General features: G+C 43.3%; 2 protein-coding genes across 5 annotated transcripts; both read right to left on the bottom strand.

Moving 5' to 3' along the window:
* Positions 1-3,881: 3,881 nt before the first annotated feature.
* On the bottom strand, positions 3,882-17,454 carry trip10a (thyroid hormone receptor interactor 10a). 4 transcript variants are annotated; one of them, XM_037476949.2, is made up of 16 exons: positions 17,106-17,454; positions 13,051-13,166; positions 12,507-12,563; positions 12,217-12,364; positions 11,491-11,553; positions 10,963-11,067; positions 10,744-10,872; positions 10,200-10,346; positions 9,873-10,061; positions 7,468-7,632; positions 7,183-7,206; positions 6,408-6,517; positions 6,071-6,203; positions 5,782-5,870; positions 5,550-5,683; positions 3,882-5,235 (listed from the first exon to the last, which is right to left on the bottom strand). In XM_037476949.2, the coding sequence occupies exons 1-16, from the start codon at positions 17,127-17,129 to the stop codon at positions 5,084-5,086; spliced, it is 1,785 nt and encodes a 594-aa protein (XP_037332846.1). In that variant the 5' UTR covers positions 17,130-17,454; the 3' UTR covers positions 3,882-5,083. The 4 variants fall into 4 exon arrangements, with proteins under 4 accessions (XP_037332846.1, XP_037332847.1, XP_037332848.1 ...); XM_037476950.2 differs by lacking the exon at positions 7,183-7,206 and having other exon boundaries at positions 17,106-17,453; XM_037476951.2 differs by lacking the exon at positions 7,468-7,632 and having other exon boundaries at positions 17,106-17,453.
* A 239-nt stretch (positions 17,455-17,693) lies between these two features.
* Positions 17,694-23,815, bottom strand: LOC119221129 (vascular cell adhesion protein 1-like). The gene is made up of 12 exons (XM_037477589.2): positions 23,527-23,815; positions 22,803-23,108; positions 22,152-22,418; positions 21,742-22,071; positions 21,325-21,630; positions 20,673-20,939; positions 20,263-20,592; positions 19,848-20,153; positions 19,515-19,763; positions 19,030-19,356; positions 18,407-18,673; positions 17,694-18,254 (listed from the first exon to the last, which is right to left on the bottom strand). Exons 1-12 carry the CDS (start codon positions 23,576-23,578, stop codon positions 18,061-18,063), a joined length of 3,201 nt encoding a protein of 1,066 aa, XP_037333486.2. The 5' UTR covers positions 23,579-23,815; the 3' UTR covers positions 17,694-18,060.
* Between the last annotated feature and the right edge of the window lie 8 nt (positions 23,816-23,823).

Below are 23,823 nucleotides of genomic sequence, written 5' to 3'. Positions count from 1 at the left end.
CCCATAGCAAATATTTCATTATATTTTTTATCGTATTCCTGCACTACGTTGTCTGTTGTCCATTGTCGTACTGTCATGCACCAACCGTCAACTGACATATTATGGGAATAAATAATTCCTGAATTCCTGATTCCTGACATGCTGAGAAGATCAATTAGAGGAAGTGGGTGTGGGTTATAGTTGGTTTAGCAATAGAAATCTGGATAACAACCGTAAAAGTGCAAAAACCTAGAATAAGATTGAATAAAAACACAACATGAACTGTTTTAACTACGTGTACAAAAGTATGACTAAAACTAGTGCTTTTGATTTATTCTTCTTTTCATGGCACACTTGTCTAACCCCAAAGTGATTTAGGGGCATTTCGTCAACGTCCATGTTCCAAAAGTCAGAAAGTCAGAAAACATCTACCTTGAAAACAAAACATGTTTTTGTTTTTTGTCATCAAGTCAATGTGTTTTCACATCTGCCTGTCTTGCCTGTGAAGGCAAATATCAACCATGCAGGGGATTGGTGCTGCAAAGGCCTGCAGCTCAATGGTGTAACTGCAATGCTTAATTGACTTGGTTGGAATTAGTTTGACTATAATGAGTAATTGTGTTTGATTTACACGGTGGGGTAGTCTAAGAGAATTGGATGACTAAATATAATGACGACCACTATTTACATGTTGTACAGGATTTATCTGAGTGATGCAGCTGACAGTGGGATCTGTGGCAGTGTTGCATTGCTCCTGGCTTCACTGCAGCTCAATGCAGGCTTGATGGTGGTAAGAGAACATGTTTGATGGGTGAAGCTTATCTCAGGCTACTTGGATTCCCAAATGCAAAATGCCACCATTGCGGCAACAACGAGCTTCAGCAGAATGACTGCGAGAAGACAGAGTAGTAAACAGACAGAATTGGCCTCAAGCTGTGCCGCAAGAACAGACATGAGGCAGTAGTTGATCTTAGGAACTTCTTTTTATAAATCCACACTAAATTTATATTAAAACACTTTGCAAATGTCCTATGTTTATCCATTAGTTTCCTTTGACACATCACACACTCTGAGCCTGGGATCTTCATTATTAAGTGATTGTGCTACACATCTTGTCTTTTCCAATGCCTTAATGGTATATTGACATTATATCATTTCAGACCACATAGAGCTGCTGAAAAGCTTACGGGTTTTTCCTTCATCCCTTTTTTTCCTGCAGCAACGGCTGGAAGATAGAGCCCTTAAATCTTTAATCACCTGTGGTGCAGTAAGCAGAGAAGTAATCGCTTACTTTGTCAAAGCAGCACCTCCCACAGAGGGAAAATGTTTGCTTTGTGTTCAAATAAAAACTTTTCTACAGTCATCTCATTCTTATAATGAAAAGAGTTATACAATGATTTCACAACTGTTCCTGAAGAGAGGGAGGTGTGTGGAGGAGGGGGAAGGGGGGGGGGGTGGGCAAAGCCCTTTGTGTGTTTTGGTGAGAATGGACCTGAGCTATTTTTAACAGTCCAGACAATGAGGCGGTCGAGACTATCAAATCTTGAGAGGATGGGGATGGGGGGGGGGGGGGGGGGGGGACATTGGGAACATTGTGTTACAAATACCAGAACAACTTGTTATGGTCACTGCACTGAGATAAGGCTTCAGGTCCCAGATGTAGGGTGATAAACCATAAATATGTATAATACATAACTAATAGTCTTATGGAAACACAGTACACACATACTCAAGTCTTGTCAGGGGATTGTTGTTTATAGCACAATTTGTATGCCAGTAATGCACCAGTATCCACCTGCAATCATCAGGCGGTTGCTCATTAGGAGATAAGAAATAATAACTTGAAGGGCCTTGAAATGAGGTTGTCCGTGTGGAAGGTGAGCATTCTACCATTTCACTAGAATAAAAACACATACCTAACCACAGCGTGCACATCATCGACCTGTGAAGTCTAACGTCGACGTTCAATTTTTAAAGCTGAAGGCCTTCCCAGAGGTCAGTGAATCCACCAGCAACCCAATAGCATCTCACGCTCCCACTTCATGTTTCTACAGCAAAAGATGTGTGCGAGAAAATGTTGAACTGATAGACGCTATCTTGATTGAGGCATCTTGCATTGCAATTATGCTATCTATATCCTTTTTTTCTGCAGGATGCAGAAACCATTGAAGCAGCTCCAGTCTGATACCTGTCGTCGGAGGAGAGATAACAGACGTTACGAAGAAATATTGTGTACTGCTACGGCAGAGGTCGAATCTCATCTCCGTCGTCTGTTTTAGATGGGTCCCTTTTGAATGACTCCAAAATTACTACTATTGTACCTCTCAGTGCATGTTTATTCCACTGCCCAGTCATGGGTTTACAGTAGGTGGCCAGGAGTGCAACATGTCCAAGTATGAACCCCATGCATAAAATGGTATGTTCTCCAATATATGCCCGAAAGTGTGGATCTGCGCTTTATTGTCCACACCAGGCTCCGGTTCGGCTGCCAGGATGCAGAATTTTCTCTGGCTGTAGTCCATCGCAGGATGTTGGCGGGCTTCAGTAGCTTCGCTGAAACACTGACCTTTAACGCATCTGGAGCTTAAGGCTTTGCATACAAATGATGATCTGATTCCTCAGTACTGACCAGTCAGTCAATGCCCGAACACGCCACTTCTGGGTGCTCCTTTAGATGAGCAGGTCACCAGCAATTGCCCCAGTTTTAATTTCCATCGGATATATGACAGAAGAATTCAATTTAAACCCTTTTTTTGACTAAGTTTGACTCCATTGTCTTTCTCTTCTCCTGTGAATAATCTGGAGCACATTGGGGGGTATTTAATTAGTCATTATAAACAGTAGAGTTTTGAAGCCAGTGCAATTTAATCAGGTATGCAAATCATTGGCCTATATTGAACACATGATTATGCAAAGCCACGTTCCACAGAAATGATGCAACAGTGCCACCTAGTGAAAAGAACTTGAATCTGCTTTGACCGGTTACTGGTCACACTCGTAGCAATTCAATCTGGGGGCCCGGAGATAGTCGTGTTCTGTTCCTTACTTTATTGGATCAAGCTGTTTGGTAAAGTCATCACAACCTTTCCCTTCGAAACTTTTGCAGCCTTAGCAAAAGGAAGCGAGATATTATTTACTTCAATGCAATTTAAACCAACCTCATTGACCACACGCTGATTAGTTATTCTAGAGTTTCGCCTTTTTACATTTACTGATTCCTAAGCCAAAGCCACGTGTATCTCGGATGATTTTAAAGACTTTAAAATGCATTTCTTGATTTTGCTGAAGTGTCCAACAGGACGAGCTCACTGATAGTACTTGAAATTCAGTTATGAAATGTGTTGAGCGGTGAGTAGCTTCGGATATGGGTTGGTGCTATAAACCCTCCAAAAAAATGACAGCTTCTGCCACAAACCATTTTTAAAAGGGAAGAAGAATGGACGGGTGGGTGACAGGAAGGTGGTATTTCCTGGGTGATTAGAACATCTAAAACTGTATCTACGTCATGGAGGGAAGACAGAAATGCATCAAACATTTGTCAGAGATGATTTAGAAAATAAAAAATTCATTGTATTTATTAGTGTAAAAGCAGAATTTCCAGTAAACCTTATTTGACCAGCAAAACATCAAAGCTTCCATCCACTCAGTGATTCACTATATATTCAAGTTCCCCTTTCCAGCTTCAGTTAAACGTTTTTCATGTGCTTTTCAAGTGTGGACTAAACTCCCCCGTTGAGCAAATTATGTATTTAGCGTCTTAGACCATGGGAAAAACTCTAAATCAAATTGTAAAAATGTTATAGGACCAACAGTCACCACGTTTGATTCAAATGTTTATTTTCCATGTCCAGAAATGACTTGAACACTCCTAACTTTGAAATGTGCTTTACATTTATTAAGAAAAAAAATGTGTTATGAAAATGTTATATACAATATGCTTTTACCCAGAAAGGCACCAAAGACACAAGCAGTTATCACTTCAGAACAGAACGTGGCTCGATCTTGAGACGGTTTGAACGAATCCCAAAAGAAGAAAATGTATCTAGCAACATATTTAGAGAAATATTTCTCTCAAAATGCAACACTGTTTGAATGGTTAAAAAAAGATAATAAGACAAATGTGGTGTTGTGATGTCTAAAATATATATATATATTAATTACTACATAAATACAAGTCTTAATGTAGCACATTTTATGTGTGCATTATTTACTCCCTTTTGTGGCTAAAGACTGTGAGAACATTCTTAATACAAAATACAACTTCTGAAATTTGTATTCATAGAGCATAAGTTTATAATAAATTATTTTAAAGTACAATTTTCAAGTTGTAACTATAAAAAGAAAGAGCTATATGCCAGTCACTGTAATCGATTGAAAGTGGGATTTCATATGGCTGTGATTGTCTGAAAACAGTGTGTTTTTACGGCTGTGATTTACCACGACGGGAGAGCCTTCCACGCGCCTCGTCTCACGAATTGCTAAAACCCAAAAGTGGAGCCCTCTCCAACCCAAAACCTGACTCGACCCCGAGGGACACTGAAGGTCAACCATGAAAAAAAGTGACGGTGCTAGACATCTTCGCAAGCGCTAGTGAAGCTAAGAAGTGGTATGCGGGAGCAAAGGAAAACTGCAGGTCCGTTTTGAACTAAACCTAAGGTAAACATCGGATGTAACTTCCTCCTGGGCTTTACTGGTGTGAACACTCAGTGTGAAGATGGCAGCAGCACTCATCCTCTTCCTCCTTCTCTTTTTGTTCCTCTCACATTTGGAAGCTAATGCCTCAACAGGCTGGGGGGCGAGGCGGACACTTATTCTTGAACCAAAAAATACAAAAATGACTTTGACATGATATAAAAAGTATCCAAAAGTAAAATAACCTTACGGTTGAGTTGGCTTGGGTAACTGAGATTACAACAACGTAATTCCTAAGCCCATTTGGGGCACCTCTCCCAAGAAATCAAAGCACCTTATTTGGATCTCCCACTGCATACAACAGTGGTCCCGCCCATAGTGCTGTAGCTTCTTTACGATTGGTCCCATGTGAAGAACTGCATCCAGCCTGCTGAAGTGACCATTTCCTATTCTCTCGTTCCTCACATGTGTGTCATTTTTTCAGGTTGATGGAGACATAGGACGTAGGTATGTAGCCTTCGTCCCCATCGTGCCTACGGACACGCGTCCAGCCGTCCCCTTTGTCCTCCTCTACCACGGCCAGCACCTCCCCCTCCTGCATTGAGATGGTTCCTTCACTGGCGCCTGGAAGATAGAGAAACTATGAGGTTGCAAATGTTTCCAGTAGTAGTTCATGCATACAAGGAAACACAAGGCCACAGGAACAAAATGGTTTGATACGGATGTGACCTTGCTCCTTACGGTAATTTTGACAGACATACAAGCAGTCTTTGCTGTTTAGAAAGCCAGCTACCATAATTCCGATAATTTGTGCATTCACAAAGGTCACTGATTTCCAAAGTGATGGCAGCAGTTTAGAGGGGACTGATCTCTTTTCATTAAGACACCTTAATCAAGCACAAACAAGTCCCCGTCCAATAAAACAGCCTGTCACATACCAGGGAAGCTGTACATGGCTGTGCATTTCCCAATCGGGGCAGCGAGCTCCTCGTCCTCAAAGTCATCATCAAACTCTGCGTAGATGGCCTGCGAGGGATCCGGAATGCTTTCATCGGAGTGAGCTCCATCAGGGCTGGCAAACAAAAAACAACATAAAAGGTTTGCCTTTGCAGAGCAGAGACCACATCATTGTGCCAAACAGAACCATATATGAGCGAATTTTTGTGTTACCTGAGTGCATCGTGAGCTCCGTTGTTGTTGAATGTGTGAGATTTATAGTGCAATGTCTCCCCTCGACCCAAGGCCTCAGCCAGCCAAGTCTACACAAGAGAGATCAGGTTAATAATAATAAATAATAATATATGAAGTACTGTTTATTATGATGCATTTAATGGTCAATATTTCAAGGCATGTTCATTTGTATAACTCTAAATAACTCTAATAACTACCGCAATGAGCTTATGTCAGAATGGTAAATGATGACTTTGTAATGGGAATAAACAACAGAGGTCCGGATTACCTCATACTTGACGCGCTCTCCTGTGAGCCGCTCCATATTCTGCGACGTCTGGCTGATTTGGGATGCCAGACTAGCAGGGTCTCCCATTTGAGGATTTTTCTCATAAACATCTTTCATTTTACCCAGGGCCTCACTGAAGAAAGGATGCAAAAAGGGAGGGAGGGGGGGGGGGTGACTTTCAGTAGCAATTGGTTCCCTGCAGAGCTTAGAGTAAACAATTCAAACACCATGCACACTCTTATACACACTGATGTGCACGGCATGAATATTATATATACCCGAGATGGTTTTTAATGTGCAGAAGGATACCCCCAGAAACACAGAAAAGCACACACACCTCTGGTCTACTTCCTTTTGCAGCTCTCTGCAAATTTCCTCTAGTTTTTGTTGTAATCGCTTCCTGCGCTGCTCCGGAGGTAGATGGGCGAAGTCCTCGGTCACCGTAGGCTGCAAGAGTTCACACAAAGGGTGTTTCAACACTGAATTTTGAGTCACCCTGAACCGTTTCCTACACATCAGTAACCGCGAGGGGAAACAAACTAACACCTTAAGAGCAACACACCACGTGCGGGTTGAGTTCAGCTCACTGGACAAACATTATCTCCAGACCTCTGATTGACAGCCTGTCCGGCTCATGTACAACAGCGAGCTGGACCCAAAACCACGAGAGTGAGGCTATGAGGTTAAGAGAGTGTGCCACATCATAGTCGTGATATGGTCGCGACCTCGCTCCTCTTGTGAGGAGTTTGACTAATATTTCCCTCCCGGTTTCCTTCAAAATGATGTAGCACACACTCATAATGTCATATGGCAGAAAAACTACGAGATCAAGACATGAAATCAAGACAATTAAGGCCACTTTGAAATTGGTGTCGTCTCCTTTGCTAGCAAGCGATCTTCCATTACTCCACCACCAGGTGGCCACCTCTTCAATACAAACTCAAGATGACAGGCCTTATGCAACATAACATGATCACCGCAGCTACTGCAGTTTCCCAAGTTTTGTGAAGGGATAATGATTACAATGACAGGAGCTGTTGTAATGGAAAGGTGGCCATTTACATATGTCACACGACTGACACACCCCACACCAGTTCTATTGTCCATATTACCGTGCTCTTCTCTGGAGTAAACCTCTGAGGGGAAAAAGAAACAGTATGTGTAATGAAAATATCTTTAAATGTGTGATATTGCTTTTGCACTCTAAAAATCAGTTCTGGCGAAAGAAAGGCAAAGGACCGTATGTAAGAGCTATGCTGCATCCCGTAGGGTTGAAAATGTAGATTTCCATCGAAAGGGTTGAGCCATTCTTACAAAGGTGGGAACAGTGGATGATGTGTGAGCCCTGGTGAAGGGAGGTTTCCTAAAAACCCCAACGCTTCCCTCTAATCACTCACCGATCTCCGGAGCGTCCGGAAGGAAGAGATTCTGGGTTTGACTGTCTTATTGATCTCCTTCAAACAGTACGACAGGGGGTCCCGGCCAAACTTGGGGGAAGGGGGTCCGTTAGCGGGCGAAGGGGCCGGGGGTGACGAGAAAGGAGGGAGCGTGGACGGAGAGAGCTGGGACGGGGGGGAAAAGAGACCCGAAGTACCAGCACCCAAGCATGAGGTATGCAGGCGGAGTACAGGATCGGGGAGATAGGGATGGAAGGATAGAAAAAAAGAGGACGGAGACAAAAACAACAAGGTGACAAGGGAAAGAAAAAGACACCATCAACAACACAAAGCCAGGAAGACAACACAGGAGCAAACCCCCACACTCTAAACCAGGGAGCAGAAAAGCGCCCAACAACACGGCCTTTAAAAAAAAAACAGAAACACAAAAACAAAGCATGACAGCGAGCAAACAACCACAGCTCCCACACCAGAGCCACAGGAGCCCGACACCTGCAGTCAAACTGGAGCCAGGATGAAGGGGCTGAGCCGCAGAGAGGTGATGTTCAATTATTTTCATAGTGTTACACAAGCCGTAATGAGTAGAAAAATATGGGCTTCAGGATATTTTACCCCCTTGCCTTATTTTAGAGATATGATGAAACAGGGAAGAAACAAAAGCCATTACTTTACTATTTGCTTGGAAGTGACACAAATTAACATTTGAAAAGGATAAAACTGGCCTCATTTACATATTGAGTGATTATTATTTCATGTTTTTAACTGTTCTCAGTGAAAATCAAGTCAATAAATGTTTTTATGAATGAAATAATGATGAATGAAATAATGGCCCAAACAAAAATAAGTTTTCATTTTCTAAAAAAAAGAAAAAAGAAAAAACTAAAGTAAAAGTAGCTAACTCAATCATTAGGACCATGTGCAAGAATGCATGTTCACAGCTCCATAGAAATCAATTCCTACATCATTGCAGTTCTTAAATATAGAGTGCTTGATTACCCCTGTATTGTGCATCTAGGGCTTGATGGCTGCCTTGTATGACCTCTTAGTAAGGGGTTAGGTAGAAAACATGCTGGGAGTACACTACAGTAATAGCTCTGAGCGTCGGGTGTACAGCACGCCTATGTGCAAAAGTAGGCATGGGATCCATTAGCTAAATCACACAGGAGGCTGATGCTGTCCAGTCTTGTGAATCTCTAAAAAAGCCCTTATAACAAGGTCCCTTGTGTAATACTGAGAGCCTGGAAGTACAGCACTATCATTATGTGAACATCTACAGGGTATGTGATACTTTTATGAGAGTTATGGTGGTCCAAGTACAGCAGAGAATCCATGTTTAAGGGCCAAACATAAACCAAAAGCTCCCTCGAGCCAATAAAGTCAGCCTCCTATTCATTCTGCTCCACAGGCCTGATTGCGAGAGCATGACTGGTGAGACAGAGCAGTGTGCCACACGCATGCACAGAAACAAGAAGAGCACACAGCAGAGCACAGCCTGTATAAGACATGCAGAGAAAAGCGAGGCGCCGAGCAAGCAAACACTGCAGGGAAGAAAGAGCGGGTCATCTAGTGTTGATGCAGGAGGAGAAGGGGGGAGGGGGGCGCTCAGCTATCACCAGCTCCATTTTGGACCCCATCCTTCGAGATAAGATCCAGGGCTGTAAAACTAAAATGAACTTGTACAAATAGGAGAAAATGATCTATGGCATGCATGTGGGTGCGCGGTTGGCCCTGATCCAATTTGTAGTTGACCTGGTAGACCTAGTGTCACCCCGGTTGTTGTTACAAAGATCTTATTGTGAAGAGAGCCATAATGCCAGGTTCTGGGCAGTATAATAGAAGCAGTGTGTCTGTGGATGCCTGTAGAGGAAAATACAATGTTGTTCGGGCCCCGTGCTGATGGAAGCACAAGCGCAGCAGAATGCTGACTGTCAATTGACCTATTGGAAACCAAGCTGCAGAAGAAGGGATGGGGGGGGGGGTGGTTTATGCACTCACAGTCAGGGCAGAGTCATGCAAAGGTCCAGTTCTACGGGGGTTGGTTGTGGGTGTGCGTGTTAACGTTCATGTAATAAAAGAGGTTCATGCATTTTTATTCTTAGCCTTGGAGATGAGACAGTTGCGTCTTAGTGTGCTCGTGTGCGCCACTAACGCAGGTCCATCAGGGGGTTTCCGGGCTCCTTCCTGCTGGATCAGTGGCTCAAACACTAAGCATTGACGTGCAGCATGTCCCCCACTAATCGCACCCACTGCCCACCTGCAGATTTCAAAATCTGCCGTCGTTGGATTGTTGATGGAGGTGATTGCTGATGCATTCTTTATACAATTATAATGCGAGAAAAAGGATCTTCTCCGTTGATGAGGGGTCTAGTCATTGGCACATGTCAGCCTAATGTGGAATATCTTACCTTACTCTTTTTGCTGAAAAGCCAAAAGTTTTTGCTTCTGTTCCTTCCCAGAATATCCATGGGGCCTTTAGGTGTGCCCAGGCTACTTTCGGAAGAGGTTCGGTTGATGCCCTGACTGTAGTCCTCGAACTCCACATCTCCAGGACGTTCAAAGCCCGACTTGTTCTGCTCTATTACAACCATGGTGTCCTGCATTTGATGCAATTACGAATAACAGCAGTCAAAGAGTTATTTTGAAACGGATATAGTCAAAACTAAATTGGCTGCGTAAGTGCGTGTTTCACAAAGTGAAAATCTATTGAACATTTTGTTTGTTGACCAACTCACATTTTTGTCGTTAACATTAGTGCCGGCTTTCGTAATGCCCTCCAGGCACTTGCCTATGATAGGCATCACATGCCGCTCCGTGTCAGAGAACAAGATGTAGCCTTGCGCCAACTTCCGTACTCGCCTCTCATCCAGATCCTGCAATTTCTAGTGAACACACAGAGAAAGCATTAAAGGCTGAGACAATACACAACACACAGTCCGTGTTACAATTAAAGTCATCTAGGATTCAAATGTATCCGTTAATGCGCTGATGAGAGCTTCAGAGCCACAGCGTAAGTATGTTGATGAGGCTAAACAACAGTGATTGATACAACTAAGGAGGACTTTACTAGTTTTGAGTGAATATGTCAGTGCACCTTTTGTTTGTCAGATTTAAATGTCAGCATGAATTGGCTAAATGCCGATTTAATACTTTGCATTCATCCCAATCAGTATTTCTATATTTAAAGCTAGCTAATAGCAATTATGAACGTTAAGAGTTTAAATAAATGTTAGGGGAAGTAACGATGACATGTTGCCGGGCGTAACGTAACTTACTTACATTGAAAATGAGAGGCATTTCATTAAAATAGAACTGGCTCTGCTCCTTGTTGTACTTCTGAAGCTGCGCGGCGTAGTCGTTCTTGCACTCCTCCGCTACGTGTGATCTCATATGAGCTTGTTGTTTGGCCTGGAACCACAAAGGAATCAGGTTAACCAAGTGCATCTGTTTCTACCTTTGAATATGACAAATGTAATTGTTTTATTTCCCCCTCGTTACCTTTTCGACATCCGCCTTTGTGGCATTGAGGTCCTGATCAGTCTTCTCGGCGTACTGCGCCGTGCGCTCTGCTTCTCTCCACTCCCTTTCAAAGCGCTTTTTACTCTGGTGTGCAGAAAGAAAGAAAAGATAGAGAAGAAGAAAAAAAAAAACAGAAAGACCATGTTCACTTCAATCCGCTAAGTGAGGCTATTGGCTGGATAAAATATTTGAGGATATTTTTCTATTTTAAGCAAAGCATTTTTCAGTGTTTTTCTAAACTGAGATGGAGAGAACATTTCCAATCATTACGTGTGGAGATGACAGGCTAAAGATAGAGAACTGCTTTCCATTCTGTTCCCCTGTTTTTACTATAGACAAATATAGCCACTGAACCAGCCACATTGGACGTGCAGCCACGCAATTGTTCCGGGCTTTCATGATGGAGCAAACACAAGGATAAAAAAAATATATTGAACAGCACTTACTTAACACAGAATGAATTATGGACTCCTCTTTTTTGTTTTAGGATTCGGTGTCTCAACTTACACTGTCCAGCTGCTTGTAGGTGCTCTCCAAACTCTGCTGGGCCCTCTTGGCCTCTATCAGATACTGCAAACATTCATAGAAACACAGGCCGATTAGGAAGGGGGGGGGGGGGGGGGGGGGCGGGGCAGGACAGCGAGCGAGAGACGGCCATGTGCAGCGGCAGACACTGAATAAACAACGACCTCCTGAAAGACGCACAACGGAGCAGACAAGAAAACAAATACCAGCACGTCTGCTTGAGACATCACGTCTGCAGAGAGAGCCTGTACGCGGCTGCAGAGCGCTGGAGTCCAATGGGGCGGAGCCAATGCATTCCTCCCACAGGAATTGCACACCCCTGCTTCAACCATGCCCCCCCCCCGAGTAGGCTTCCTTCCTGCCACAACAGTGAGATCTGCACTCCTCCTTAAATCTCCCTCCCTCGCCATTTATAGCACACTCCTCTTCAGCTGTGTGTGTGCTGTAGACTCATACTTAATCATAATCGACAGATTATGATTAAGACACTTAGGTCAATTATTAAAATAGTTTTATACCGAGATTAAAATTTCACAAAACTATGATAGCAGAGTAGACAAGCTGGAAGTGTATTAGGAGGTAAACAACAAGCCTGTAGACCCCACACTGTCCAGAACACACCATTTCACAACACGATAGATTTGGTTTGCTCGCAGCTGCAACGACGGTCTTCAACCGTGTGACACGATGCATTCCTGGTCGGCTCACCATCTTTCGCTCCTGCTTGAGCTCTTGCAGGTACTTGGTGAGATCGATGCAAATGTTCATCATCAAATTCTCAGCGATTAGCTCTCGCTGCCCCGCGTAGTCGTTCATCTCGTTGACCACGTCCAAAAAAGACTGGTAGCTGGAAAACCTGCCATTTAAGAGGAGGAGAGTAGAGGGTGCAGAGATGATACTTGCCTGTCAGTTTTTTGTTTGTTAGTTCCCTCCGTATGAGCTGAAAAAGTAAAAACTTCAAGAACAATCCGTTTTCTTTAAAGATATACTTAGCTTACCTGCTATCTGGCTCATCTTTGCCGCTTCGTTTCAGGTTATATTTCTTGGAAAGGTTCCTGTGGAGAGTGAAAGTGCATCAAAAGAATTGGAAAACACATTCTCAATGGGAAGAGGTGGGTGACAGCAGAAGAAAGTTCAGTGAATTAAACTGTTCTCATGCAAACACTGGCTTTTTAATACAGTTGAATCAAAAACAGCAGTCCTCCATGAACCCATTAAAAGCTTTTCTTCCTTCTTTTACTCTCTGGCTTTGACCACATCCTGTCTGTCATGTGCCAGTCTGCTCCCACTTCCTCTCCAGCAACGCTCAGCACTACAGCAGATGTGGGCATGGAGACTGGGAGACAACCGAGAGAGGGAGCAGCTGGAGAATGAGGCCAGTATCTCAGAGACAAGCTAGAGTTGGTTTCAAAGTAGTCATAAGACCTCGCGAGCATTACATAAACAACCTTTCAACATGCACACACACATATCATTTGAGCCCGAAAGCACACAGGGAGGGTGTGTGTGTGTGTGTGTGGGGGGGGGGGGCAGGAGGCCTACCGTAGCTGTTTGGCGTAGTTCTGCTCAATCTCTGTCCTCTCCTTCACAAATTTCACATACTTCTCCACCAGCTCCAGGCCAGACTGTGTGTGCTTCTCAATGATGTCATATTGGTCCTGGAGAACAAAGCACCAGAGACAAATAAGGAAAAGACATCAAGCAAACACTCTGCTGGATACGCAACAAGGGTGAACCTCGGAGTAGCAATGCACAAAAATCTTGCCAGCGGTCTCGAAACTTCTTCCCAGCTTCAAGTCACAGGACCATCACGTCTTTAAAGAGAGAGGACAGTCAAACAACAAGTCTTTGACAAGCCACGTGTCCAAGGGGCTGTTCTGATACATATTCTGAGAGTTACGCAACAATTCTATGAATTTCATGAAATGACAATTACAGAGGTAATGTAACTATTGTGCCCATTTCATGACCTCATAAACCCTTCTGCCGCAGTGCAAACTGAATTGGCTGAATGCCTTTTCGAATGGTACCGAATGGGGGAGGTATATTCTGTTACTCTTCCTCTTTAGCTTTTTATTGGGGGAAAGCACTTCACGTTCAGACAAGTGTTAGAGATGAAATCTTAACTAATATTCTCTCACTCTACACAACACCCCCGAGCTTTATTGTTGGTGTCTTTGGTGTTGAGGACAGGGCGTGTTGAGGGGGGTGGGGGGGTGATTTGCTGACAAGATGGGCCTTGTTTTACGGCACCTCTCCTGCCCTTCTGGTAAAACAAGAGGCGAGACCTAAATGAATGAGACAACGTCTTGCTTGATCACAGAACACAGGTAAAGGTTTAAGACAGATGACTGCAATCCATCCCCCACTGTGGGGGTAATGACCGATAATAAAGCCAACTTTCAACTAAAGATTGTCCTCTTAGACGTGGAAAATGAGTTGACTTGAGAGAGAGAGAGAGAGAGAACAATAATAGCAACAAAAAGGCTGGGTTTTAGCACACTGCATGGTTCAAATATAAACTACTTATAACTCAAAGATTTAAATGAGCGGTAGTTGTCTGCATCTAGTGGAACCTCACCACATCAACGGAGCAGGAGAGGAAGGCTGCAATCATCTAAACTGACCATTAGGCATGGGACAAAATGGAAATGCTCTGTCACAGCTCACTGGGACGAAATAAACATGCGGTAAGTTACATAAATAAGGAAGAAAGAAAGAAAGTCTAATTTAATATTAAAATAGTAGCCAAGGCTGAGCAGCACAGCACCAGGCTAACTGGGGAAGATGGATGTTTGACTTGTTGATCATAGCTTACTAAGAGGCCCTTGTGAGTTCTGTTGTAAAAAGGGCGATGGAAGCAGGATAAAAAGCAATAAACTGCCCTCACCGCTTCATATTGCGTAGGTAAGTACATTGTTTTTTTTTTTCTGTTTCAAGACTGAGGAGTGCGCAAACAAATGTCAACAACTACTGTGGAGATTGATGGGAAGGTCTGATATTGTCAGGCAAGCCGTCTTGGGTGGATCAGTGAAAGTTGGCAGGTCCCAAAACCAGCGTTTTTCCTCCCATTGTGTCTTTCTAGGATTTGCAGGAATGTTGTAAAGAAGTTGCATCCCAGGGTTGTGCCAAAAAAACAGGGATTTCTTTCTGAGAAGAGCCAACACATTTTACTTGATAGTTTTCCTATTCGTAGAGTGCCAATGGTAAAATAGAATTCAAAATAAATCTCACAGTATTTCGGTAGAAAAGTGAATGGTAAACTCGATAAATTAACTGTCACTGCTGAACTCAGTAAAGTAAAGTGCTCCAATTAGAGAAAAGCCAATGTCATTAAACAGTGTTAAAAATAGAAACTGTAGCTTTCAAGGACATAATCATTTTATCGTTGAACACCAGTGGCTGTTTCATCTACTGCGATTCATAACCATTTAAAGCCAGAGTGAGAATGATCTTTCCAAGTCCCCATAGACGGGGTTTGCACTGAACATCTAAAGGGTTTGTGTGGGAAACTGCTGACAACCTACAAACGCTTACACATCTGAATTAACAAGTAGTTTCATCATTACCTCTTACCATACAATCTAGACGTTGAGTAGCTTTTACATATTGTGACGCATTCCTCAGGGACATTTAGTAGCATCAGACGTGTCCTTCACACCCCCCCCCCACCCCCCCCGTCTTCGGAGCGTTCCTGTAATACCAGACAGAAAGCTGGTATCCAGTGAACGCCACATAACTTCAAAGTCACGCTGAGAGTCACCGACCTACAAGGCTCGGGTGGACGTTTGAGCCCTGAGTCACCCTCTCTTCTAAATATTCGGGGCTCGCCCCGACGAGACCTGTCACTGCTGTTCTCACGATTGGCCTGGTAGCCCTCACAATCAGGGCCAATGCTTAGCTACTGATCTTCCACTCCGCAAACTGGTGCCTTAAAATAGCCTTTGGATTAACGACAATCAGGGGACGGATGCCATTGAGCTGATTTGACCCAAGGGATGACACTCCCACCAAACATTAACACAATTATGCCTGCAGGACTTGGTCTTAGCAGACAGCCCGAGGCCCCAGCCGAATAAACTTACCTACAAAATCTAGAGTCAAATCATTTAAATTCTATTTTGGTTGAAGAAAGACTGCAGCCTTTTGTGTGGAGACTTTGTAGTGAAACAACTTGACAAAATGAATAGGAAAGCCTCTTGTACCGAGACAGAGATTATTACTGAGATACGAATGTTTCTCCTGCTCAATCAAAGTAGGGCAAAACTAATTAGACTGTTGCACCAGCAGCATGGAGGATGGAAAAGGGACTGGGGAAGAGGCCTAGGGGGAGACTCTGGAATGAGGTCACAACCTCCCGTCGTTGCAATGCTCCATTTTACATATTCAGGTTCCATGCGAATGTGCATGGGGGAGTGTTTGCAAATGTGTGGCGGCATCGCCATGGCACAGCCTTCAAGGTGATTTGTTATATTGTCAGATTTTAAACAGAGTTTGTTCTGGATAGGGTCACTGTTGAGAGGAAATACCTCCATGATTAACCTATTAAAGCTGCCAGCTGATTTGTCAGCCGGGTAAAAAGAAGGTGTGGGCAAATCAAGATCTCTTTAAATCAGTGCACTGTTAATAAATAAATAAATAAATAACCATGCTCTACAGGTGGACACACAATGCCCGATGTGGTCAGTGATGACAGGATTTCATCACTATGGTAGCAAGCAGTGGCAAACTGTAAACAGTGAGACTTCCCACCGGGTCCAACCCACCTCAGCACACCTATTTATGCTGCATGAACTGCATTCTGACACCATTCTCACCCTGCCATTAACATCAATAGATAGGATTATAAGAGTGTGCATGTAGAGACATGATATCCAAGAATTGGACTTGTTCAAGCTGCTTTGTTTCCGTACTTCAATGAATGATTATCTGCATTTGTTCACTAATAATGTGACAAATGATATAATAGTTTTAACGTACTCTTATCTGGTTGCTATATTTTACTGTACATTTTCATAATCTGTTTTTAAAAGTTGTACTATGGGACGGTGTTTGTTGTTATGCACAAGCCAGATTCCTTGAGTTTGTGACGTGCTTGGCAAAAAAAACAGGTCTGATTCAGATTGGATTGTGATTCAGTAGGTCTGCAATTAGGCAAAAACAGACTCTTTTCCATGCAATTTAACAGTCCAGTAACTTTACAGCAGTTTGCCTCGTGCGTTGCAGATATCCCTCAATAAAAACAGCAGTCAAAGAAAAGAAGAGCAAAATAAAAATCCATGTCCAAAACGTTGATCCAAGACAGACTTCTTGTCTTGTCTCACTGTCCACAAGAGCAACATGTCGGTGTGTGGGCTTCAGCTAACCCGCTCTTTGTTTCAACCAACCAAACGCGAACGAAAAGCTCCGCGCGAACGGAACCGCATCCACGCATACTTTCGCATACTCTTGCAAGCGTTTCGCCCCTTCTTCGGAAGTAGTCCCCTGCAGCAGGACGCTCCGCGTTGCCCTCAACCTTTCTCGGCGAACTCGAGCTCCTCGAATTTTCCTTCTTGACAACCCTAACTACCAAAAAGCACGCCGGAGGACGGACTCACCCAAAGCTCCGTGCCCCAGTCCATGTTCGGCTCGTCGGGGCGAGCGGTCCGAGCTGTCCGCCTCTCCCGAATACAAAGAACTTCTCCAAAGTTCTCCAGCGGCCCGCAGGAGGTCGGCCCTGGCAAGTCACACAATTCCCGGGGTGATAAATCGTGACCACGACGCGGTCCGGTTTGGGTTGACTCAACGAATATTGCAAACCGGCATCATAATCAGTTATTTTATTAACCCTGGAAGTGGTTATTCTAGTTTGCCTAAATATTTTTCATAGCGAAGTAAAGAGGGATAAACTAGCTTTCATATGCGCGTCACTCCCAAATCCTAAGTCTTAAAGGGCCAGTGCACCGAACCGCAGGCGGCTCTTCCCACAGGCGCGTGCTACATCCCGGCGGTTTTCATTATTTACGGCTATTTTTTCGTTGTTTTTTAAGTGTCCTTGAGCAAGGCAGACGTCAATGCATGTAATTCATCGTCACAACTCACTGTCTGACGCTATTGTAAGATTGTGGTATTATGACGAGTTATTCAACTCATATTGAGGATTTTTATAAGGCTTTCAAAAATCATTCATGTTTATTATGTTTGTGCAGTGATGCTACTTTATTGTGACATTTCTATGCAAAGGTGTTCCTCAGAACATAGCTTGTACAGTTTCCAAAAACATTAAAGCAGTAACTATTAGAAATTAAAATGTTCTCTAGGTTAGACTTTAAAGTCCTACAAATAAAAGTAATTGTTAAAATGCATTTTTTTTTATCAGTATAGCACATTTTGGCAAATATACCGCTCCTAATTAGTTGTTTTTAAAGCAGTCTGTAGATAATAACCTAAAATCTTACTATGCCAAAGTTAAAATATACATACAATATTAACATTGCATTGTTGTCATGAAGGACAAATTGCATTGATGTGGTTACTTTTTCATCCCCGGCTGATTGATTCAGGAATTGTTTGCTAAACTGTGGCCTCTTTAGACTGAGGAGTCATCGGGATGCCTGAATCATCCTTATTGGGTTTGTCTGGGACGAAAGTATATTGTCCATGTTTTTTCCAACGGTCGGCAAGGACGATGACGACGAAGATGATGACGAACACCAATGGAATCAGCAACCACCAAAGGCCTTTGGCGATGGGGCTATCAGGCCTATCTGTAAGACACACCAGAAACAAAGAAAAACATGAATTTAACATCCCTTATTGATTCCCTAAAATGTTTAAATATGTATGGCTACATCAGCTACATCAGCATCGATTTCCCTGTATATATTCCCATAATAGTTCTGAAAAAAGTCAATGATACCTTTCACTACCAGTGTGACGTTTCTCCTCACAACCCTAACGTTATTGGTAGCATCACAGATGTAAACACCAGCATCGGTAGACGTGGCTCTTGTGACAGTGATAGTCTTTTGGCTCCCCCTTGTGGTCACGGTCACGTGCACTCCAGGACTGTAGCTCCACTGGATCTCAGGGGGAGGGTGGCCTTCAGCACTGCAGCCAAAAGTCACGTTGTCACCCTGGAACACGTTCACCTCCTCGCTGTAACTTCCAGTGAAGACCGGGGCATCTGTGGAGAGACGCGTGACAATCGGTCCAAAAATAATGAAACCGACACAAAACCATCAACAGGTAGCCTGTGGGTGGCATTCACATGTTTTTTGATTGCCTGCAGTGAGTATATTCCACAATCATTCTTTGTCCATTCTTCCTCCCTTTATTGTCCCTCCCCCTATACACCAGCTGACATTGGGCTGAGTCTTTCTATCTGCTTCACAGTGGACAATCTCGTTCACTTTGACCTCGTAGCGATCATCATAGGGCCATTTGTGAATATCGTACCAAAGACACATTTCAGAATTAATAACAAAAAAGGAAATATCAACATACACCCAATCAAGCATGTCTGAGACGAGGACAACTCACAGTGCACAACGGCCTTAAGCGGGGATGAGGTTTTAGTGGGTACACGCTCTGGTCCGTTTGGTCCCAGGTGCAGCTCAGCCTCACATCTGAAGAGTTCTCCATCATGATCTCTCTTAGGTGTGACTCTCAAGGTAGAGGACACATTGACCTGGATCTCTGTGGTGTCATTAAACGACTCTGTGTGCACAGCTTCATTGCCGCGGTACCACGTCACTTTGAGCTTCTGCACAGGAGCCACATCGGTGATGTCACATTTCAGCCGGTACTCTGTGCCCTCCACCATCGGCCCTTGATCCAACGCAGACACTGACACGCTGTCTGGAGTCTCTGCAAAGGAAAAGAAATATTAAGAAAGTGGGGAGGGAAACATAATGACATCTATAGAACTGCAATCACAATTGAATAGGAAATATTTGCCATTTTAATTTGTCTTTTGCACTATACATACTTATTGAAAGAATATCATGTTTAGTAGTTGTACTTACTATAAAGAGTGATTCGTAGCATCACATAACACTGGCCATCTACACTATTAATGTAGCACAAAGGTTTTGTGGCCCAGTCCTTCATTTTTTCGACTCTCCAGGTGGTTACGTTTGTGTTAGACGTTGTGGCCCCAGAAGGAGCCTCCCAGCCCATACTGTGAAAACCTTTGGCCGATGTGCTGCAGTCGACCGAGGCTGGATCTCCAAATCTCACCACGATTTCAGCAGGCGTCAATACTAAGGGGCAACCTGCCATTAGGTAGTAAACATATTCAATCAAGAAAGATTTTGGTGGTACATATTTTACATTTGTGCTAATGGAAAAGAGCCTACCGGTAGTTCTTTGTCTTGATGGGTCAGGGGTGGTTATGGCTGAAGGGGCTCCCATCACGTTTGTGTTCATCACATAGACGTTGATGTGCTTAGTTGTGTTTCCCAGATAGTTTGTAGCTGTGCAGATGTACATTGCATTGGTTGCTATAGTGACGTTGAGGTTACTCTCGGTCTCCATTAAATTCCTCCCATCGAGTGACCAGCTAAAGGCAGGAGCAGGGTCCCCCTCAGCTTCACACGTCAAGGTGACGTGATCACCCTCATTCCCATAGACATCCTCAGTTTGGTTTTTAAGCTCAGCGGCATCTGAAGAGGCAAGCAAAAGCTTTTTATTGCTTTAGATATTCACACCATGGAGAGCGATCTTTAGGAAAGAATCAATCTGTTTATCTGGGAACAACAAGAGTTTACTTACAGTGCACAGAAACCGTGTGTACGCTTGAAATAACCGGAGGCGGTGATTCAAGTTCCCCAAAATCCAGCTGAGCCTCGCATCGAAACTGAGCTCCGTTATCTGCTCTGCTGAGGATGACTGCCAGAGTGGAGGACTCATTTGCCAGTCCTTTGGTTGCTTTTGATTGTGTGAAGTTGTCAGTCTTGATGTGTGTCTCACTGCCTGTGTACCACCTCACAGTCAGGTGTTGCACAGGAGCAACTTTGACAACATCACACTGCAGCTCGTACTGTGTGCCTTCCAACGCAGCTGCATGCTTCGTCGGAAACAAAATGACTTCCTCTGGATTCTCTACCAAAACAAAATGAAATACTGATTATTGCTTTTGCTGTTTTTTTCCATCAGATACTACTCATTAAAATTAAACTTACGGTATACTGTGATTTTAAGCTCTTTGCGGCAGACAGAAGTTTCAGTCAGACGTTTTATGCACTCTGCAGTTACATACCAGTCTGAGAGAGTTAATTCCCTCACTGCACTAGTTTCATTTTCTGGTGGTGATTCTGTTTCTCCAACCTTCCAGTACATCCCAACACCATTGTCTGCACTGGAACAATTGACAAACACTGTGTTTCCATATTCTTCAAGAACCTCAGGCGGATTCAGGATGAGCTCCTCATGGCATTGATTGTCTGCATCTGTTGATAGACATGGGAACGCTTTTATTGAGCTTTCAAAGTAAACTTTGCTGCACTCTGGTGGCTAAGGAACTGGGTAAGGTTGAATTCTGGCTTAAAGTATGCTGTCATGTTTTCTTTGTAATAACAGCACTCCATCACAAATCTTTATTTATACAAACTTCCCAATTGTCCAAATAAAAAATAGATTAGCATTGACACATTATACATGTCATGACGGAGAGACGTTTGTCATTATTTTCAACTTTAGGAAATGTGTATGAAAGTTTTACTAAAGTATTATGATGATCCTAACTTTTGTAAACAGTGACGGGATGAAATAAGTTGATCAACAAAGATATTGGTGGTACATATTTTACATCTGTGCTAATGGAAAAGAGCCTACCGGTACTTCTTTGTCTTGATGGGTCAGGGATGGTTATGGCTGAAGGGGCTCCCATCACGTTTGTGTTGATCCCATAGACGTTGATGTGCTTAGTTGTGTTTCCCAGATAGTTGGTAGCTGTGCAAATGTACATTGCATTGGTTGCTATAGTGACGTTGAGGTTACTCTCGGTCTCCATTAAATTCCTCCCATTGAGTGACCAGCTAAAGGCAGGAGCAGGGTGCCCTTCAGCTTCACACGTCAAGGTGACGTGATCACCCTCATTCCCATAGACATCCTCAATTTGGTTTTTAAGCTCAGCGGCATCTGAAGAGGCAAGCAAAAGCTTTTTATTGCTTTAGATATTCACACCATGGAGTGCGATCTTGAGGAAAAAAAATCAATCTGTTTATCTGGGAACAACAAGAGTTTACTTACAGTGCACAGAAACCGTGTGTACGCTTGAAATAACCGGAGGCGGTGATTCAAGTTCCCCAAAATCCAGCTGAGCCTCGCATCGAAACTGAGCTCCGTTATCTGCTCTGCTGAGGATGACTGCCAGAGTGGAGGACTCATTTGCCAGTCCTTTGGTTGCTTTTGATTGTGTGAAGTTGTCAGTCTTGATGTGTGTCTCACTGCCTGTGTACCACCTCACAGTCAGGTGTTGCACAGGAGCAACTTTGACAACATCACACTGCAGCTCGTACTGTGTGCCTTCCAACGCAGCTGCATGCTTCGTCGGAAACAAAATGACTTCCTCTGGATTCTCTACCAAAACAAAATGAAATACTGATTATTGCTTTTGCTATTTTTTTCCATCAGATACTACTCATTAAAATTAAACTTACGGTATACTGTGATTTTAAGCTCTTTGCGGCAGACAGAAGTTTCAGTCAGACGTTTTATGCACTCTGCAGTTACATACCAGTCTGAGAGAGTTAATTCCCTCACTGCACTAGTTTCATTTTCTGGTGGTGATTCTGTTTCTCCAACCTTCCAATACATCCCAACACCATTGTCTGCACTGGAACAATTGACAAACACTGTGTTTCCATATTCTTCAAGAACCTCAGGCGGATTCAGGATGAGCTCCTCATGGCATTGATTGTCTGCATCTGTTGATAGACATGGGAACGCTTTTATTGAGCTTTCAAAGTAAACTTTGCTGCACTCTGGTGGCTAAGGAACTGGGTAAGGTTGAATTCTGGCTTAAAGTATGCTGTCATGTTTTCTTTGTAATAACAGCGCTCCATCACAAATCTTTATTTATACAAACTTCCCAATTGTCCAAAAAAAAATAGATTAGCATTGACACATTATACATGTCATGACGGAGAGACGTTTGTCATTATTTTCAACTTTGGGAAATGTGTATGAAAGTTTTGCTAAAGTATTATGATGATCCTAACTTTTGTAAACAGTGACGGGATGAAATAAGTTGATCAACAAAGATATTGGTGGTACATATTTTACATCTGTGCTAATGGAAAAGAGCCTACCGGTACATCTTTGTCTTGATGGGTCAGGGGTGGTTATGGCTGAAGGGGCTCCCATCACGTTTGTGTTGATCCCATAGACGTTGATGTGCTTAGTTGTGTTTCCCAGATAGTTGGTAGCTGTGCAGATGTACATTGCATTGGCTGCTATAGTGACGTTGAGGTTACTCTCGGTCTCCATTAAATTCCTCCCATCGAGTGACCAGCTAAAGGCAGGAGCAGGGTGCCCTTCAGCTTCACACGTCAAGGTGACGTGATCACCCTCATTCCCATAGACATCCTCAGTTTGGTTTTTAAGCTCAGCGGCATCTGAAGAGGCAAGCAAAAGCTTTTTATTGCTTTAGATATTCACACCATGGAGAGCGATCTTGAGGTAAGAATCCTTATTCATACAAACTTTCCAATTGTCCAATAAAAAACAGTTTAGCATTGACACATTATACACGTCATGACGGGGAGACGTTTTTCATCAATTTAAACTTTAACTCCTCCCAAAATGGCCACAGGTCAACTGTCCCTGCCACTATAGAGGAAGCTTCTAACCACCAAAAAATAAACCCTCACCCATTTCAAATGGCAACGTTTGACTTACACTTAATGAAATCACGCTTAATTATTTTAAAGTCACATTTTCCATTTTTAATCCTATACATTATCTATAACAGCATCCGATCAAAAGTATATACATGATTGTATACAATTACACACATGAGTAAATTTCACTCACCACACATAGAAAACATAAGCATGAGGAAGCCCAACATCTTCAGCCCTAGCATGGCAGCTGTGAGCAGGTCTTTCAGGATGACCCAGCAGATGCGTCCAGCTTCAGTAGTGGAATACGATGAATCCTGGACCAGTGCTGGCCCTGATGGTGACAACCAGTCGCTGACAGTGACACGTGCTTAGAGTGATGAAAGAATCGAAGAGGAAATACAACGCCCTGGTTTTCAGGAAACTAGCACTTTTTTAACCTAACAGTTTCCTCTCTGTGAAGCATTTGCAGATGCCTCTTGACACGGAG

Source organism: Pungitius pungitius, chromosome 12 (genome assembly GCF_949316345.1).
Source record: "Pungitius pungitius chromosome 12, fPunPun2.1, whole genome shotgun sequence".
NCBI classification, from domain to species: Eukaryota; Metazoa; Chordata; class Actinopteri; order Perciformes; family Gasterosteidae; genus Pungitius; species Pungitius pungitius.
This window is presented reverse-complemented; position numbering and strand designations above follow the sequence as displayed.

Bases quoted from the DNA above. Each gene is read 5' to 3' on its own strand.
- trip10a (XM_037476949.2), bottom strand. From the start codon at position 17,129: ATGGACTGGGGCACGGAGCTTTGG. The intron at 11,554-12,216 runs GTGAGCCGACCA...GAATGTTTGCAG, and splicing joins TCAAGCAGGAGCGAAAGATG to TATCTGATAGAGGCCAAGAG. The intron at 10,062-10,199 runs GTGAGTTGGTCA...CATCAAATGCAG, and splicing joins CTAATGTTAACGACAAAAAT to GACACCATGGTTGTAATAGA.
- LOC119221129 (XM_037477589.2), bottom strand. From the start codon at position 23,578: ATGCTAGGGCTGAAGATGTTGGGCTTCCTCATGCTTATGTTTTCTATG. The intron at 23,109-23,526 runs GTGAGTGAAATT...TTGCCTCTTCAG, and splicing joins GCTTATGTTTTCTATGTGTG to ATGCCGCTGAGCTTAAAAAC. The intron at 20,154-20,262 runs GTAAGTAAACTC...TTGCCTCTTCAG, and splicing joins ACACACGGTTTCTGTGCACT to ATGCCGCTGAGCTTAAAAAC.